The 19,791-nt window shown below is 44.1% G+C and overlaps 1 protein-coding gene across 1 annotated transcript in view; it reads right to left on the reverse strand.

The window, feature by feature from the left end:
* The window catches only part of fat4 (FAT atypical cadherin 4), a 368,131-nt gene extending 348,838 nt beyond the window's left edge, over nucleotides 1-19,293 (reverse strand). Inside the window, 4 exon segments of the mRNA XM_033015309.1 lie at nucleotides 6,699-9,587; nucleotides 16,562-17,473; nucleotides 17,475-17,593; nucleotides 17,596-19,293. Coding sequence (XP_032871200.1) covers nucleotides 6,699-9,587; nucleotides 16,562-17,473; nucleotides 17,475-17,593; nucleotides 17,596-18,778 — 5,103 coding nt within the window. The 5' untranslated portion in view covers nucleotides 18,779-19,293.
* Nucleotides 19,294-19,791: the final 498 nt, after the last annotated feature.

Raw genomic sequence — 19,791 nt, forward strand, 5'->3', positions numbered from 1 at the left:
ATCTGCATCTTCAGAGAAGAATGTCACTCAAACTCTTTGTTTATGTAAATCATACAAGTCACATAAATCATGTTTCATGTCGTCGACAGAATAAGCACAACTGCAGTGCTGCACAACTCTCTCTTCTGAAAGAAGGCTGGGAAATGAAATGAGTTCAAAGTGGCAGAATGTTGAGAGTTTTTCCTGCCTCGCAGTCTGAACGCCAGCTCCAGATTGACAGAAATCCGAAGACATCATCCAAAAAGGACACAAAGTGTTGGAGCAACTCAGCGGGTCGGGTAGCTTCCCTGGAGTACATTGATCGGTGACACTTGCGGTTCGGGGCCCTCAATCAGCCTGAATAAGAGTTCCGACCCGAAACGTTGCTGATCCAAGTTCTCCAGAGACACCGCCTGGCCTGCTGAATTGCTCCAACACTTTGCGTCCTTTTCTGTTCAAGAAGGAACTGCAAATGCTGGAGAATCAAAGGTAGACAAAATTGCTGGAGAAACTTAGTGGGTGCAGCAGCATCTGCGGAGCGAAGGAAATAGGCAACGTTTCGTCCCGAAACCCTTTGGGTTTCGACCCGAAACGTTGCCTATTTCCTTTGGGTTTCGGGCCGAAACGTTGCCTATTTCCTTCGCTCCATAGATGCTGCCCCACCCGCTGAGTTTCTCCAGCAATTTTGTCTACCTTGTGTCCTTTTTTACCTGGAGAATGCAGTTTGCTTTTTTAGAGGAAAATTTCTCAAATAAAGAATCAAACTATCAAACGAATGACGTTCTCGACCCGAAATGTCACCCATTCCGTCTCTCCAAAGATGCTGCCTGTCCCGCTGAGTTAAGCCAGCCTTTTGTGTCTATCTTCAGTGTCAAACAGCATCTGCAGTTCATTCCTACAATAGAGAGTCATAGTCATGGAACGATGGAGCGTTGAAACAGGTCCTTCGGCCCAACTTGCCCACACTGGGCCAACATGTCCCGGCTACACTCGTCCCACCTGCCCACTTTTGGTCCACATCCCTCCAAACCTGTCCTATCCATGTACCTGCATCCATTCTAGGCTAGTCCTATTTGTTTGCAATGAGCCCAGATCCCTCTAAACCAGTGGTTCCCAACCTTTTTTTGGCCATGCCCCACCTAATCACCTCTAAAATCCTGATGCCCCACCCCCCTTTTTTTACCCCAAAAAAATTATTTACTCAAAATAACATCTGAAACATAAACTACATATGTTTACCTGATGGAAAATCCAAAAAAATAAAAATCGAAAATTTGGACCCAGACCTCCTCAGTCGCGCTCAATTGCCCCCCTTAAAAATCAAATTGCCCCCCTGTGGGGCGTACGCCCCACGTTGGGAACCACTGCTCTAAACCCTTTTTATCCAAAAATCTGCCAAATGTCTTTTGAAAGGCATAACTGTATCCACATTATACTATGTATTGTAACTAAATTTGAAATGCCTTTTTAAACTCTTCCTCACATTGTTTAGGATAGTGTAAGGGTACGGGGATTGCAGGTTGGTGCGGACTTGGTGGGCTGAAGGGCCTGTTTCCGCGCTGTATCTCTAAACTAATAAACTAAACTAATGTTATTTCTGGTATATTTGTGGATCTCGTACTGGGCAGATCAGCGAGGATGAGATACAGAAGACACTCAATGAAATTAATAGCAATGGGTTCTTCCATCTTATTTCAGTATTCTGTCAGTCTCCAGAGCCACTGTTCACAACATGGTCTGGTCAGTTCCTTTGCAGCACATCTATACCTTCGCTCATTTCTGTGCCATGTAAAATGTACTGAGACCATGCAATGTGTGGTGGCACAATAATATTGCACTTCCTTGAAAAGAAATGCTTTGAATATAATTGTAAATTGCGGGTATTTTTAACCCATTCTCAGCCCGTGCTGATTTCTTAGCAAGATACTGATGGGATTGTAGTGACTGCCTGTTTTACTGCATGGCTATTGACTTCAATGGAGAGTAAAATCTGACAATAGATATCCCAAAGGTTTGGGCATTGGTGGGGGGGGGGGGGGGGGGGGGGGGGTGAGGGTCTTCCTTTTTTCCCCCACTGTTATTCACAAGATTGTAACAAATATCTATGACTCCCCGACTTTCTACAATTGATCTGTAGCTCCTTCTGGAACTGTTTAAGAAGGAACTGCAGATGCTGGAAAATGAAGAAGGGTTTCGGCCCGAAACGTTGCCTATTTCCTTCGCTCCATAGATGCTGCTGCACCCGCTGAGTTTCTCCAGCAATTTTGTCTACCTTCTGGAATTGTGTTTATATAGAAGTGCCCTGGAAGATTTTCAAGTGACTCTATCTCTTGCTGATGGCCATTCCCCAAGTTTCAGGCCTAGCTGGCTTTCCAATTCCAATTAGGCATTTCATAAATCATTGAAAAAACTTTTATTCTGTGTCCTTGAAAAGCTTTAAATCTCCAGTGCCAATGCTCACAACATAGTCTTGCAATATTATTTAGACGAGAGATGCAGAAACAAGGAACTGCAGATGCTAGTTTACAAAAAAAGACACAAAGTGCCAGATTAACTCAGTGGGTCAGGCAGCATGTCTGGAGAACATGGATAGGTGACGACCCTCCTCCGTCTGAAGAAGGGTCCTGACCTGAAACATGACCAATCCATGCCCTCCACTTGAAACATGACCTGTCCTTGTTCTCCAGAGAATGCTATCCGACCCGCTGTTACTCAAGCACTTTATGTCTGGCAATATGGTTAAAAGCTTTAATTCACACAATACCATTAGCTCTGAATTTATTCTAATTTATTTACCTTCTGTTGAAAAACAGATAAATAACTTTTAACGAAGCTCATGCCTCAGACCTCTTATTTATAAATTATCTCTCTATAACACAATGTGTGATTTCACTGAAGCAAAATTAAAACTATAACATCTGTGATAAATCTCTTTCTAATGACCAATGGCCACATATTTTCTTTCATGAACAGTTGAACAATAAGACTGGGTAGATGGATATTGGCAATGTGGTGAAGGAATAAGGATTAAGTAGGATCTGGGTAATGGATCAGCAGGGCCGGTAAAACTCTTGTAATTAGAGGCATTGCTGTCGTGTTTTAGATAAAATATTAGGTACCGGTATAGAGTTACAAGTATCAATGAGTTGTCAAGTTGTTATCGTGACATTTGTGTATAATTAGCTGAAATGTAGCGTGAAATTATGCTCATTACAAAGGTCTGTTACACAATGTTAAATGGATCCCACTGTATGTAATGGGTCATATCATATAACCCTTAACAGTATCACTCACAAGCATACCTTCACTTTAATACTATATAGAATCCTGCATGTAAAATTAAATAATCATTATTCTGCATTCTAGACATACTAATTACAGACTATAAGGTGTGACTAAAATAATAACAAGATACAGCAAAAAAAAACTTTGTGAGCAAGAGTCCTTAATAAAGACATTTTTAGTGGTTTTATACTGCAGCGCAGTAAAATCCTACAAAAACCTTGCATTAATAGTTGCATTTAATTATTGCATTATACTTAATACATTTGTGTGAAAAATTACTCCTGTTATACAATGTGACAACACCAAATAAGAAAGAAAATAAATATCATACTGTGCACTCATAAAATATAATCAGCACTCAAATGTCACTCCCATCTCTCCAATACATTTTGGTTAAAAACACAAATTAACAAACTATGAGAGAAACAATAATGTTTTTCCTGTCAAGAGTCTGGCACCATTGGCCTTTCTCCAATGTTTGTTCTCCATTGGCAGACATTTGTCGCTCTGCATTGTTTAGCTTGCATAACAAAGCAATTTAATAAGTGTGAAAGGTTTCAAAATCTGACAATACTACTTTTTTTCCCCGACTTCACAAAAGTATATTTTAGCTTTACTCGGCTACAGTGCCCTCCATAATGTTTGAGACAAAGACCATTCATTATTTGCCTCTGTACACCACAACTTCAGATTTGTAATTGAAAAAAATCACATGTGGTTAAAGTGCACATTGTCAGATTTTAATAAAGGCCATTTTTATACATTTTGGTTTCATCATGTAGAAATTACAGCTGTGTTTATACATCGTCCCCCCCATTTCAGGGAACCATAATGGGACACATGGCTTCACAGGCGTTTGTAATTGCTCAGGTGTGTTTAAATGCCTCCTTAATACAGGTATAAGTGAGCTCTCAGCACCTAGTCTTTCCTCCAGTCTTTCCATCACCTTTGGAGTATTTATTGCTGTTTATCAACATGAGGACCAAAGTTTTGCCAATGAAAGTCAAAAAAGCCATTATAAGACTGAGAAACAAGAATAAAACTGTTATAGAGACATCAGCCAAACCTTTGGCTTACCAAAATCAACTGTTTGGAACATCATTAAGAAGAACGAGAGCACTGGTGAGCTTACTAATCACAAAAGGACTGGCAGGCCAAGGAAGACCTCCACAGTTGATGACAGAAGAATTCTCTCTATAATAAAGAAAAATCCCCAAACACCTGTCCAACAGATCAGAAACACTCTTCAGGAGTCAGGTGTGAATTTGTCAATGACCACTGTCCGCAGAAGACTTCATGAACAGAAATACAGAGGCTACACTGCAAGATGCAAACCACTGGTTAGCTGCAAAAATGGGATGGCCGGGTTACAGTTTGCCAAGAAGTACTTAAATGAGCAACCACAGTTCTGAAAAAAGGTCTTGTGGACAGATGAGACGAAGATTAACTTATATCAGAGTGATGGCAAGAGCAAAGTATGGAGGAGAGAAGGAACTGCCCAAGATCAAAAGCATACCACCTTATCTGTGAAACACAGTGGTTGGGGTGTTATGGCCTGGGCATGTATGGCTACTGAAGGTACTGGCTCACTTATCTTCATTGATGATACAACTGCTGATGGTAGTAGCACAATGAATTCTGAAGTGTATAGACACATTCTATCTGCTCAAGTTCAAACGAATGCCTCAAACCCATTAGTGGTTCATTCTACAGCAAGTAATGATCCCAAACATACAGCTAAAGCAACAAAGGAGATTTTCAAAGCTAAAAAATGGTAAATTCTTGAGTGGCCAAGTCAATAACTAGATCTCAACCCAATTGAGCATGTCTTTTACATGCTGAAGAGAAAACTGAAGGGGACTAGCCCCTAAAACAAGCATAAGCTAACGATGGCTGCAAAGCAGGCCTGGCAGAGCATCACCAGAGAAGACACCCAGCAACTGGTGATGTCCAGGAATCGCAGATTGCAAGCAGTCATTGCATGGAAATGATATGCAACAAAGTTCTGAACATGACTACTTTTATTTACATGACATTGCTGTGTCCCAAACATCATAGTGCCCTGAAATGGAGGGGGGGGGGGGGGGGGGGGGGGACTATGTATAAACACTGCTGTAATTTCTACATGGTGAAACCAAAATGTATAAAGATGATATTTATTCAAATCTGACAATGTGCACTTTCACCACATGTGATTTTTTTCTATTACAAATCTCAAATTGTGGAGTACAGAGGCAAATAAATAAATGATGGGTCTTTGTCCCAAACATTATGGAGGGCACTGTACATATTTGTTTTCACTTGCAGTTTAAAACATGCCTAAAAACAATCTATTAGTACATGTAGAGTTAAAGAGATTTCCAAATCGGAGTATTGCAAACTAGTATGCGCCAGGGTCCAGGAATATGTGCTGCAGCACGCTCCTAAGTAAAGTGCATCCTATATAATAGGTTGGGAAAGGAAAACTATTGCCCAATCCTTTTTAGTATACGTCGCAATCAGTGTTTTTTGCATTATTTGAAAAAGGTTTCCAAGATTTACTACCAGGTATGCAATGATTAGGAATTCAAGTGATGTTTGCTATCACTTTTGGTTCACATCATCTTTATATCAATGCACATTTATTTTTTATTAAATAAGTATTTAATTTTATAAATAAAGATGCATTTAAAATGAAATGTTGCTAATTCTGTGGTGAAAACAGAATATACAATAGCGGACAGTATAAATATATATATCACATGGTGAGGGATAAGACATTGATGATTCACTTGTGGCTTTCCCATTTGCGGGTTCTAAGGTCAACTTGACTCATAGGTTAAAATTAGATCCACATTCACAGGCAGTAGTATCTCTATTTGTCCACTACAACCCGACCACCAAAGCACAGTATTCCCACGACACTATTTTAGACCACTATTTTCAGTATATAGAATCAGGTAGCAAACTTGGTAATTTGCAAATGTTTTGCATTTGTATATAAAGAACTATTTGAAAAAGACGTCAACTTGATATAATGAGTGGAAACATTTACTGTCAAACAAAATCTGCACTTTGTTGGATTATCCAAAGCATAGTCTGCAAATGGCACATTCATAGATAACGAGGGGTTTGTAAAGAACCATTTAATGAATACAATGGTATATTTTTTTTACTTTCATTTTCAATGTAGCACAAAGGCGGTTAATTTTAATCCTTACATTACATGTGTTAGCAGTAAATATCAGTGTCTCCCTCCCATAATTAAAAATGAAGACTTACAACATGCTTTTAAATAAGCAAAAATACTTCCTTGGCCAGTGGTTAAAAATTGTAAATATTAATCCATTTATTTTGACCTCTACCTCTTACCATTCTTATTAAAGCAAGCAAATATATTATAGAATTATAGAATTTTTGTCACAGAAATACCCATTATGATCATATCTACTTACCTCTGCTCTTTGCGTCCTGGGAAAATTGGAAGATTTCTCAACTGCGTAGACATCCACAAGATAAAGATTTGGTCCATGCTCGCGATCCAGCACAGCAGCTGTTTGGATGATACCACTTTGTTGTCCTATCGTGAAAAGGCGTCCAACTGATTTTCCCCCACAACGAACTGAAACGATGTAGTACTCCAGTAATGCCAAAGAACCTCGTGGACTGGCTGCCTTTAAAGAGATCACACTTGTACCCACCGGTTCTCCTTCTCGTAAAACAGTGATGTATTTTGGCTGGGTAAATACAGGTCCATCTCTCCCCTTAAGAATAACAGTCATCTCTGTGCTAGTTTTTCTTTTCTCTTGTCCAAAGTCCACGGCCAACACAACAAGTTGATATAGGAGTCGAGAAGGAACCAAAGGTAAAATTACTCTAATATCTCCACTATATCGATCCATCATGAATGTATCACTGTCTCCACTAACTAGTTCATATTCAATTTCTCCATTTGCTCCCTCATCCAGGTCAATCGCCCTGATGGTTGTAAGAATGGAGCCCATCGCAAGAGCACTATCTGCGACCAGGGCATTCTGAGATATAAACACCGGAGCATTATCATTCTGATCTGTTATTAAGATGGTGATATTCTTCAAAGCGAAACGCCTGAAATCGAGAGGAACTGCCTGATCAATGGCTTTAATAGTAAGTTCAAAAAGATTGGAAAATTCACGGTCAATCTCTCCGTTTGTGCGCAGTATTCCATCTGCAGCACCAATCACAAAATGGTTCCCTCTCGGTATTTGTTGGGCTATGCAATAACGTAATTCTCCATTAATATCAGCATCAGGGTCCTGGGCAGTGACAGTTAGTACCGATGTATCAATAGGAATATTTTCCACAATAGATTTAAAGACATCTCCAGGAGGAAAACTGGGTGCATTATCATTGAAGTCTCTAACATGAATCACTACTGACATTGTTGAGGATCTTGTAGGTCTTCCTTTATCATTTGCTGTTATGTTCAAATGGTAAATAGATTGGGTTTCAAAGTCCATTTTTTTTGCAAGGAAAATGCTACCTGTATTATGACTGATGCTAAACGTTCCATGATTGTTACTTCCTGTAATGCTGTAATGAATCTCAGCATTGTCCCCAGAATCTGAATCAGTGGCAGTTGCCGATTCGACAAGTTCTCCAACTCTCATGTTTTCCAATGCATCGATGTGCATCACAGACTTTGGAAATGAAGGAGTGTTGTCATTTTCATCTAACACGCTGATGATTAAAGTACATGTGGAGCTCAAAGGGCCACTTCCTAAGTCGACTGCTAGAAGAGTCAGGGAATAAGAGATTGTAGCTTCATGGTCCAATTTTCCTATCAATGTCACCTGTCCCATGGTACTTTGAATCATAAACTGGTTTTCTTCATTTCCTTCCATTATATAGTAATGCACCAATGCATTATTTCCCTGATCCACATCTGAGGCGCTTACACGGAGTACTTGTGTCAAGTTCCCTGCCGATTCAGATATTGTGGCCAGATATAGGTCTTTAGTGAATCTGGGCACATTATCATTTGTATCCGTAATATAAACTTGTACAGCAGCGTGATCCTTGAGAATTTTTGGCAATCCTTGGTCTGATGCAGTTACTGTAAGGCTGAACACCGCTGCTCCTCTTTGCCTCATTAACGCCTCCCGGTCAAACTGATGTCTACTGATTAATTCTCCCGTGACTTCATTCAGCTCAAAATCAAGCTGGGCGGTTTCAAATGTATACTTCACTTCTCCGTTAAATCCAAAATCTTTGTCCACAGCTTTGATGTGTCCAACAGTTGAACCAGCTTTTTGCTCTTCTTCAAAATGAAATACATAATTTGTGCTGTTAAATAAAGGCCTGTTATCATTTATATCTTCTAGTATTATAGTTACGTTCACAGTCGCACTCAGAGGCTCCACTGCTCTATCTGCAGCAACAACCATCAAGACATAATGGCTTTGAGTTTCACGATCCAATTCAGCCTTGATGTATAACTGGCCATCAGGAAAAATACCAAACCTCTTCTCTCCGTTTCCTTCTATAATGTCATAACTGATCTCCCCATTCACTCCCGAATCTTTATCGGAAGCCTGAACCCTGAAGAATCTTGAGTTCACAGGTTCACCCTCTGAAATAGTGATTTCATATGAAAGCTGGTCAAATACAGGCGAGTTATCATTCACATCGTGCACATATATCGTTAGAATTAAGCTGGATGAACGGCGGGGAACACCCATGTCAGACGCTACTGCCTCCAGCTGGTATGAACCTGCATTTATGTCGAGGGGTCCATTTAAAGTTATTGTTCCAGTTTTCTCATCGATATGGAAGAGACCTTTTGGATTCTGCCGCAAGGAAAATGAAACCATGCCATTGATGTCCTCATCGGGATCCTTAGCTCTGGCTTGGAAAATTGTGTGCCCCAAACCCCAATTTTCAACTGCATTGATACTTTCAACCACATGCGGGAAATGTGGAGAATTATCATTTAGATCCTTGACTGTGATATTAACTAGAGTCTCTCCAGTTACCGTACCACCACTTGCCACAACTTTTAACTGATAAAATGCCATTTCTTCTCTATCGATCGTGCTGGCAGTATTGATTTGACCTGTTGATCCACCAATGGTAAACATGCCCCTCTGGTCTCCCGACGTGATGAGGTAAGTAATGTTGGTATTAAGATCAAGCGTGGATGCAGATACTGTGCCGACAAGGGACCCAATGGCGATGTTTTCGAAGATAACAAAACTGTAGCTGCTCTGGCTGAATGACGGAGGTGTATCCTGTGTATCAATAACCGTGATGGTCACAATCGCTAGCGTCTGTGAGCGCAGATTTCCACCATCGGTAGCAACCACCTGCAATCAAAAATCACATGGGAAAACATCAGATGATTATTTGAAAAGAAGACCCTTTAATGTTTTGTTACCAAAAGAACAAGGAATAATACGAAACAATCAAATCTTAGATGGGTACGCAATAAGAATAACAGAACAGTACATCCTTCTGCAGTTGTACAGAGCCCTAGTGAGACCACACCTGGAGTATTGTGTGCAGTTTTGGTCCCCTAATTTGAGGAAGAACATTCTTGCTATTGAGGGAGTGCAGCGTAGGTTTACAAGGTTAATTCCCGGGATGGCGGGACTGTCATATGCTGAGAGAATGGAGCAGCTGGGCTTGTACACTCTGGAGTTTAGAAGGATGAGAGGGTATCTTATTGAAACATATAAGATTGTTAAGGGTTTGGACACGCTAGAGGCAGGAAATATGTTCCCAATGTTGGGGGAGTCCAGAACCAGGGGACAGTTTAAGAATAAGGAGTAAGCCATTTAGAACGGAGACGATGAAACACTTTTTCTCACGGAGAGTGGTGAGTCTGTGGAATTCTCTGCCTCAGAGGGCGGTGGAGGCAGGTTCTCTGGATGCTTTCAAGAGAGAGCTAGATAGGGCTCTTAAAAATAGCGGAGTCAGGGGATATGGGGAGAAGGCAGGAACGGGGTACTGATTGGGGATGCTCAGCCATGACGGTGCTGGCTCGAAGGGCCGAATGGCCTACTCTTGCACCTATTGTCTATTGTAACACGGAATCACAGAACACTGCTAAAGGTAATCTACTTTCCTTGTTTGACTCGAAAAATAAATAAATGTGTAAAGATGAAAACTTAAATTTGGAAAATAATGTTACTGAATAATTATTTAACCTTGTATCTACTTAATTATTTTCTATCAGGATTCCTGAAGACATCAAATGTACATAACTAGGCTTGCTTGAATAAGGCTATCCTCCCAGGCAGCACTCCACCCAGCCTCTCCCTACCTCCCCTTCCCACTGGAAGGTCAAAATACAAATAGACCTGGAAAAATCTCCATTTCATGCACTAAATATCAGAGTCTCTAGTAAGGCTTCTTTACTTGCCCACCCAACACCGTGTTTCTGAAAATTATTCCCCACGACACTAATTTTTCAGTCTTCACACTAATCAGAGCTTGTTTAAATTACATTACTCGGCAGTTCCAAATTAGAGAAAATGTTATGGTTTCAGTCCCATGTACGGTAGGTATATCATGCAACTCCTATAATCAGCAGGCACAAAGATTTTCATCCTATTATTTCAAGGAAAGGCTGCACAAGGCTTTCTTTCTGCATTTAATGTTTCTATAAATCTTATTCCAATCTAATTACAGTACACTTTACCAGATGTCCAGGGAATACCTCAATTCTCCCAGTTCTGGTCTTGTAACTGTACACGTATTAAGTGTGTCATCAGTCTGAATTCAATCTGAACTCAGTACCGGTCTGATCCATTATACCACTAAGTTTTCTAAGGCTCTCTTTATAAAGATGATTTTTATTCCTCACCTCCCTTATCTATACACAGATCTCCATATATTCATTTTGTTTGATATAACATTGTTTTTCCCTCTAGGATGTCTTCTTGTTTGATTTGCTGTTGGAGAATGGTGCTTCAGACCTTTCTCAGTATTTCCCTAAAACCATGAGAAACATAGAGAATAGGTGGAGGCCATTCAGCCCTTCAAGCTAGCACTGCCATTCAATATGATCATGGCTATTTGCATTCACCTTATCTATTCCCCTCATAATTTGATACACCTGTATAAGAACACCCCTCAGCTCTCTACACTCCAATGAACTAGGCCCTGGCCTGCTCAACACATACATGTCTCTTTGTTTGCTTCAAATTGTGTGTATAATCTGGAATGTCCAAATGCACTGGTTTCCAAAATATCACCTATTCATATTCTCCAATTGTTTTACATTTATTTGACAACTATTGTAATAAATGCGTTCTGCTTTTCTCCATTGAAGCTATATCATACCAATTTGTTTAGCGCTGGAAATGATATTATAAAATTCATATTTATAAATTTAATCAGGAGCTAAAATCTTCCAACACTCTAAAATCACAAATTTCCTAAAATGTTACATTTATTATGTCATCATTCTAAAGTTTAATTCAATTTAGAGATACTGCACGGACACAGGCCCTTCAGCCCGCCGAGTCCACGCCGACCAGCTACCCCCGCACACTTACACTATCGTACACACACTAGGGACAATGTACAATTATACCAAGCCGATTAGCCTACAAACCTGTACATCTTTGGGGGTAACTGGAGATCCCGGAGAAAACCCATGCAGGTCACCGGGAGAACACTCAAGAATCGAGAAAATGCATTGAGTTGCAGGGTCTCGACCCAAAACATCACCTATTCCTTCGCTCCATAGTACTGCCTCACCCGCTGAGTTTCTCCAGCATTTTTGTCTAACTTAAACATTGGATTTCATGTTATTTGCAATGACATTTCAAATTATTTTGAATATTGTTAATCAGATGATATCCAATGTTGGCATTTTACATGTCCAAAGTGTGGCCTAAAAAATATATTTAAATTAGAAATAATGCATATTATCAACATTTATTTTTTGGTGGCATGAAAAGTCACAATGGTATTTCTTTACCTATTCATGCAATCCTTTCTGAATAATGGACATCGCCTGCAGTTAATTAATAAAGATGTACTGGATCCACAGGCGGCAATCCTATCCAGATGTTGGAAGCTACATAAACATCACCTATCCATTTTCTCCACAGATGCTGTCTGATCCGTTGAGTTATTTCTGCATTTTGTGTCTATCCTTAATAATTATATTAGTCTCAGCCAAGACAAGATCACCCCCATGTTTCAATTCAACCATTAGCTGGCCAGCAGACTAGGTCTTGGATTCAGGAACTCAGAGGAATATGAGGAATATTCTCCACCACCACCACCATAGTTCCCAGCTAGCTCAGTTGGTAGAGTATCATGGATGTTCAACCCTGACGTTGGGTGTGAAATATTTATTTGGGCAACATAGTGGTGCAGCGGTAGAGTTACTGCCTAACAGTGCCAGAGACCAGGTGCAATCCTGACTACAGGTCCTGTCTGGATGGAGTGCGTACATTCTCGCTGTGACCGAGTGGGGTTTTCTCCGGGTGCTCCAGTTTCTTCCCACATTCCAAAGGCATGCTGGTTTGTAGGTTAATTGGCTTCTGTAAATCATCCCTGGAGTGTAGGATGTGAAACTGGGATAACATAGAACTAGCATATGGGTGATCATTGGTTGATGTGAACTCAGTGGGCCAAAGGTCCTGTTTTCACACTGTATCTTGAAACTAAATGTACATTGAGAATCAATTAAAATGTTTCCTCTTCTGAAAATCAATATTTAGTCATGCATTACTGAAATTGGAATAGCTGGGATCCCAAATGTTAAATCTTGTCAAAATTAAGAACTTGTTTAACAGGGCTGCCTAACCACAACTTTATATAAAAAAAAGCTGTATTGTAAAATTGACGGAACATCAAGCCTGGTCTATCATAATTACATCCTGATGTGGATTCAGTATGGTGTGAAAATAAATCACAGTCTTATTTCACTTTCTTATATGTGAAAAAAAGTTATCATCACCCTGTGACTTTCAAGAGGTGCACTATGTTCTTTGTTTCTGAGTTATGATCCCTTGCCTGTGCTGAATTAACTAATCTCAGTTACCCAGAAGTTGAGGCAACTCAATTGGAAACAGTGGTCTAAATTTTACGCACAAAAAACATGGGCTGGGGGTATAACTTATAAGAAATCTAAAGCAGGAACTCCAAGTATCACAAATTAACATCTGGTTTTAAATGAAGGTAGGAAGAGTGTTAGGTGGACAATCTACTTCCAAGAATCAAACTGAACATTTAAATATTACAATGAAACACTAAATGACTTGATAAGCACACTTGCAGGCCAGCAAGAGCAAGATGAAGGTGCTAATCATTAAATACACATACACACACCCACACAAACTTTGAATCCCCCCATCCTGTCATCCCCATTTCAATCTTAAACCCTGCCTTCCAAACCCTTTGCAGCTCCATGATTAGGACTAGATACCTTGCATGGCAAACCAATCTACCTTCCACAACCTGAAATCTTTGCAAACAACCCCTCCAAAAAGCATTCCGCAGAATCTAGACATCCTCCTTTGACCTTGGTTCCATCTCTCTGATTCCACAATGATCTTCTGCCTCACTACATTGAAGTCTTTGACTTCTATAAAGCTTCCCTCTCAAAGGCAGTTACCTTACTTAAAGGACATCTGCAATTAAATTCTCCTCTGGACAGGTCACTATTCAGGAAGATTATCCCTTTGGATAATATGCCAGGGACCCATCATATTTGTGGGATTGCATTCTGGAAATAAAGGGGGGGGGGGGAGTGATAAGCAGGGGGAAATATTAAATTACCACCACTGTTTGCAATTTTTCAATGAGTTTTGGGGGCACCCAATGTTGTTCATTCTACATGCAAGTTACTGATTGGAGAGCTTTCATTCTCAGTGGAAGGCATGGGAATCTCAGGCGAGTCATAATCAGGAAGTTATTTCCTGGCAAGTGGCCCAACATCAGCATTGGTGGTGGTCTGGATAAACATCTGAGGTCACCACTGAAGGAATGACCAGTATGCATAATTTTGTTGACCTTAACTGTATTTGAATGTGAAGTTTTCTATTAATAAACATCCTGAAAGGAATTTTGTAAAACAAAGGGTCATTGGTATAAAGGTCCAAGGATACCTGAAGACATTAACGCAGGTAAGATAAAGTGGTGAAGAAGGCATATGGGATGCTTATGTTCATTAGCCTGGGCATAGAATATTTAGGAGAGTTGCTGACTCATGGCACCAAATACTTAATTCACTCCTGACCTTGGGTACTAAATGTGTGGAGTTTACACGGTGGAGTTTTCTCTTTGGCTAAATGGCTTTCTCCTGGGGGTTCTGGTTTCCCCCAGCATCCCAAAATATACATGTTGGTAGGTCAATTGACCACTGTAATTTGCTCCGTGAGTGTTGGTGGGTGGTAGTTGATTTGGGAAGAAGATAAGAACAAAATATGGAATTAATGTTGAATTAGTGTAAACGGATGGTTGAGGGTCCACACGGAGTTAGTGGGCCAATTGGGCTTTCTGTGCTGACTTTATGGTTCACTGTTATGTTAACATTGCTGCTTGTAGATAGCCATGATCAATGATCCTTTGCCTGAGCTCATAAGGTCATTAAGATACCTCCCTACAAGTCAGAGATCCAGTCATCCAGCTTCTTGTGAAGGATTGAACACAAATGATAAATGAAAAGATCACTGATAACAAAATTCATCATGAGGAACATAGTTCCTTCAAAATGAGGTTGTTAACACAGAAGCCATCATTAATTTTCCAAGATCCTTCATCACCAACCAGATCAATTTTATCTCCAACTGAAGCAATTGCTGGCACAACATGTAACGCGCGGTGTAAACTTCAATGCCCGATTAGGGCCAATCTCCACGGAAAATTGTGGAAAAAGTCATCTGCACATGCTCAAAGAGCATACCTTAAAAATGTGTTTGGAGCGCTTCCAAAAGTAGTGGGGGAGGAACAACAGCTGTGGCAGCACGTCCCTGAAACAAGGCTTTTAAAGTCGGGACGTCTGTTAACACCAGCCTGGGAGGATTTCAGCTCCTCCTCACCCTTCTACTTAGCAGCAAAGAGCTCCTCTAGTATCTTTGCTTTGCAGTGCACACCATTAAGTCGTGATAGAAACATAGAAAATAGGTGCAGGAGGAGGCCATTCGGCCCTTCAAGCCAGCAACGCCATTCATTGTGATCATGGCTGATCGTCCCCTATCAATAACCCATGCCTGCCCTCTCCCCATATCCTATGAATCCATTAGCCCCGAGAGCTCTATCTAACTCTCTCTTAAATCCAATAGTGATTTGGCCTCCACTGCCCTCTGTGGCAGGGAATTCCACAAATCCACAACTCTCTGGATGAAAAGGGTTTTTCTCACCTCAGTCTTAAATGACCTCCCCTTTATTCTAAGACTGTGTGGCCCTGGTTCTGGACTCGCCCAACATTGGGAACATTTTTCCTGCATCTAGCTTGTCCAGTCCTTTTATAATTGTATATGTTTCTATAAGACCCCCCCCCCCCCCCCATCCTTCTAAACTCCAGTGAATACAAGCCTAGTTTTTTCAATCTTTCCCAATATGACAGTCCTGAAATCCCAGGGATCAATCTCGTGAACCTACGCTGCACTGCCTCAATCACAAGGATGTCCTTCCTCAAATTGAGACCAAAACTGTACACAATACTCCAGATGTGGTCTCACCAGAGCCCTATACAACTGCAGAAGAACCTCTTTACTCCTATACTGAAATCCTCTTGTTATGAAGGCCAACATTCCATTAGCTTTCTTCACTGCCTGCTGTACCTGCACGCCAACTTTCAGTGACCGGTGTACAAGGACACCCAGGTCTCGCTTGTACCTCCCCCTTACCTAACCTAACCCCATTGAGATAATAATCTGCCCCCTTGTAAAGAACCTCTTTACTCCTATACTTGAATCCTCTTGTTATGAAACTCCTGCACAATCTGTTATGAACACTGGGCAATCCTGTTATGAACACTGGACAATCATATATATGGAAGGTACACAAAAAGCCTGGAGAAACGCAACTGGTGCAGCAGCATCTATTGAGCGAAGGAAATAGGCAACGTTTCGGGCTGAAACCCCTCTTCTGCTCCATAGATGCTGCTGCACCCGCTGAGTTTCTCCAGCTTTTTTGTGTACCTTCAATTTTCCAGCATCTGCAGTTCCTTCTTAATCATATATATGGGTTGAATTTACTCTCATTTCTCTCCAGAATTTCAATCTGATACTGTTGCAAAATGCTTGTTGATGTTAGGGGCTTGAGTTACAACAACAACAATAATAGTGTATCTTGCTATAATGGGTGTGTCTACCTGCAGCTGGTAAGCTGTCTTCTCCTCCCGGTCGAGTGAGAGCCTGGTGGAGATGTCGCCTGTGTTGCGGTTGATGTGGAAGGTGTTGGTGTCCCCGGCGGTGATGGCGTAGTTGACCGTGCCGTTGCTGCCCAGGTCGGGGTCGGCGGCGGACACGGTGGCGATGTAGGTGCCGGGCGGCTCGTTCTCCTTGATGTTGGCGAAGTACTGGAGCGGGTAGAAGGCGGGGCTGTTGTCGTTGATGTCGAGCAGGGTGATGTCGACGCGGGCCAGCGAGGAGAGCGGGGGCAGGCCCTTGTCCCGGGCCTCGACCCGCAGCTGGTAGCCGGCGGGCTGCCGCTCCCGGTCGAGCTCGGCCAGGCAGGTGAGGAGGCCGGAGAGCGGGTCGAGGCGGAAGAGCCGCCGGTAAGCGGGCGGGGTGTCGGCGGCCAGCAGGTAGCGCACGGTGCCGTTGGCGCCAAGATCCTTGTCGAGGGCGGTGAGGGCGGCGAGCGCGGTGCCGGGCGGCGAGTGCTCGGCCACGACCGAGTGGTAGGAGGGTCGCGTGAAGGTCGGGGCCTGGTCGTTGACGTCGCCCACGGTGATGGCCAGGGTGGTGTAGGAGGTGCGCGGCTGTAGGCCCCGGTCGCTGGCGCTGATGTTGAGGCGGACTAGGCCGGCCGTCTCCCGGTCGAGGGAGGCCGCGCTGGTGATCAGGCCCGACTCGTGGCTGATGTTGAACCAACCCAGCCGGTTGCCCGACACCACCGTGTACACCAGCTGGGCGTTGAGGCCCGAGTCGCCGTCGGTCGCCCTCAGGCCGCCGATGTAGCTGCCCAGCGGCACGTCCTCGGCCACCAGCACCCGGTAGAGCGGCCGCTCGAACACGGGCGGGTGGTCGTTGATGTCGTTGATGAAGATGAGGAGGCTGGCCGAGGGAGGAGCGGCCGAGCGGCAGGCCGTGGTCGCACACCGACACGCTCAGGTTGTAGGCCGCGATGCGCTCGCGGTCCAGGGCGCTGGCCACCTTGACCAGGCTGAGTCCGGCCACGGTGACCGCTGCACGGTGAAGTGCCGCTGCTCGTTGCCCGACACGATGGACACCGAGATGTTGCCGTTGGCCGCCGAGGAGTCGGCGTCGCTCACCGTCAGCAGGGCCACCACCGTGCCGATCGGGGCGTTCTCGTCGACGGCGGCGAAGCGGGAGTGGGCCGGCAGGTAGCGGAACCGAACCCGCGGCTCGTTGTCGTTGACGTCCAGCAGCTTGACCGTGGCCTCGGCCCGGCCGCTCAGGGACGGGCTGCCCCCGTCGCCGGCCCTGATCACCAGCGAGTACTCCTTCTTCGTCTCGTAGTCCAGCCGCTCCCTGACGGTCAGCAGCCCGCTCAGCGGCTCCATGTGGAAGGGGCTGCCCTCGTCCACCGTGAACACCAGCTCGGCGTTGACCCCCTGGTCCAGGTCGCCGGCCGACACCTGCAACACGCTGGAGCCCACGGACACACTCTCGTACACGCTGGCCTGGTAGTGAGCCTGGGAGAAGCTGGGCGAGTTGTCGTTGGCGTCCTGCACGGTGACATTCACCTGCAGGTAGCCGAACCTCCTGGGCTCCCCCCTGTCCTCCACCTCCACCACCAGCCGGTAGGAAGGCGCCGTCTCCCGGTCCAGCCCGTCGGTGGACACCAGGTGCAGGAAGGCTCCTTCCCCGCTCGGGTTGACCGTGATGTCCAGGCGGAACTTGCCCTCCTCGTTGCCCCGCACGATGCGGTAGGAGCGGTGGTCCACCCCGTTGGAGCCGATGTCCGAGTCGGTGGCGGTGTCCAGGATCACCTGCCGGCCACCGCTGGTGTCCTCCCTGAAAGTCACCACGATGCTGGGCTCGGGGAAGACGGGCGTGTTGTCGTTGACATCCTGCACCACGATGCGCACCTCGGTCGGGTAGGTGGGCTGGCTGGACAGCACCACGATGTTGATCACGTCGCTGGGCAGGGTTTCGCGGTCGATCACCGTGGTGGTGCAGATGACCCCCGTGCTGGCGTTGATGGCGAACAACGGGTGTCTCTCGCTGAAGCGGTAGGTGAAGTCGGGCTTGGTGAGGATGGTGCCCACCAGGGTCTCGGGCGGCAGCTCCTCCACGACCCGAAACACTTGGCGGAGTTGGTTGGACGCGGCATCCCAGCAGAAGCTCAGAAGCACCAGCAAGACGGCGAGAAAATTGCAGCTTCTACCTAACGGTACCATGGTACAGTAGTGTGCTTAGCCCACCTTTCCAGCAAGATATCCCTCTTCCAAAATGCATCAAATCGAAACGAACCTAGGGTTAAATCCTGGAAAAGGTACCTTGTATCCACCGAGTTCTTGCAAAGTAAAAAGTAGTCAGTGTTTCTTCACTCGCTTCTCTCCAGAAAGTTTTTCAACGCAGCTTCAGACGTTTTCATAAAGTTCCTGCAAACTTTTTGTTCATACGCTCAACTTTTGTAATGCAGTTTGTATCCTCCTGTAATGATTTGCCTTGCACAGATTGCTATGAGAGAGAGTATTCGCATACAGTTTCAGCGCACTACCGTTTTCGCTCCGGCACTAATAAAGACATGACTCGCTTTGGTCATTCGCCGGGATCTTACTTTTTTTTTCACTCTCTCCCAACACAACCAAACTCCACGGCACAGGAAAGGCTCCGCCCGCCCCTCAATCTGCCGCTGCAGCTCTGACCATTGGTCCGTGCTCGTACCCCTGCGCTCCCCCTTCTTCCCAAATCGTACTCGTCCCCCTGCGGGCAATGCAGCAGTCAGTCACCATGAGTGGCGGCGGGTTCCCACCCCCAGGAAGGTAGGTTGAGCCAACATGTGATGTAAGGTGAGGGCCGAGAATGAGGAGAAAGGGGGCGTATACAATGGGGCCGTGTATTGGAACCGTTAGCTGGTTACAGGAATAACTTGAGGATTTGCAGCTCTGGTTTATGTGGCAATGGGCTGTGGGCGAGACGTGTTTCACAGGGGGTGGTGACATTTGTGAAAGTTTAATTCGACACCATGCAGCAATGTCCGTTTTAGATTCTGTGCTTTTGATCAACTTTTGTCATGTTTTGGTGAAGATCCTGGTAGATAGGACGCTGAAAGTGAGCCGGACCCGTTACGTGTTCCACATAGTTTTTATCAAGCGAAGAATGTCAAGCTCTCAGCCCGAGTGGACCCGTTGCAGCCATTCAATCAGATCTGCTTTCAGCTGTCAGCTCTTCACCCCACTTGCCCGAT

This window comes from Amblyraja radiata, chromosome 1, assembly GCF_010909765.2.
Source record: "Amblyraja radiata isolate CabotCenter1 chromosome 1, sAmbRad1.1.pri, whole genome shotgun sequence".
Classification (NCBI taxonomy): Eukaryota; Metazoa; Chordata; class Chondrichthyes; order Rajiformes; family Rajidae; genus Amblyraja; species Amblyraja radiata.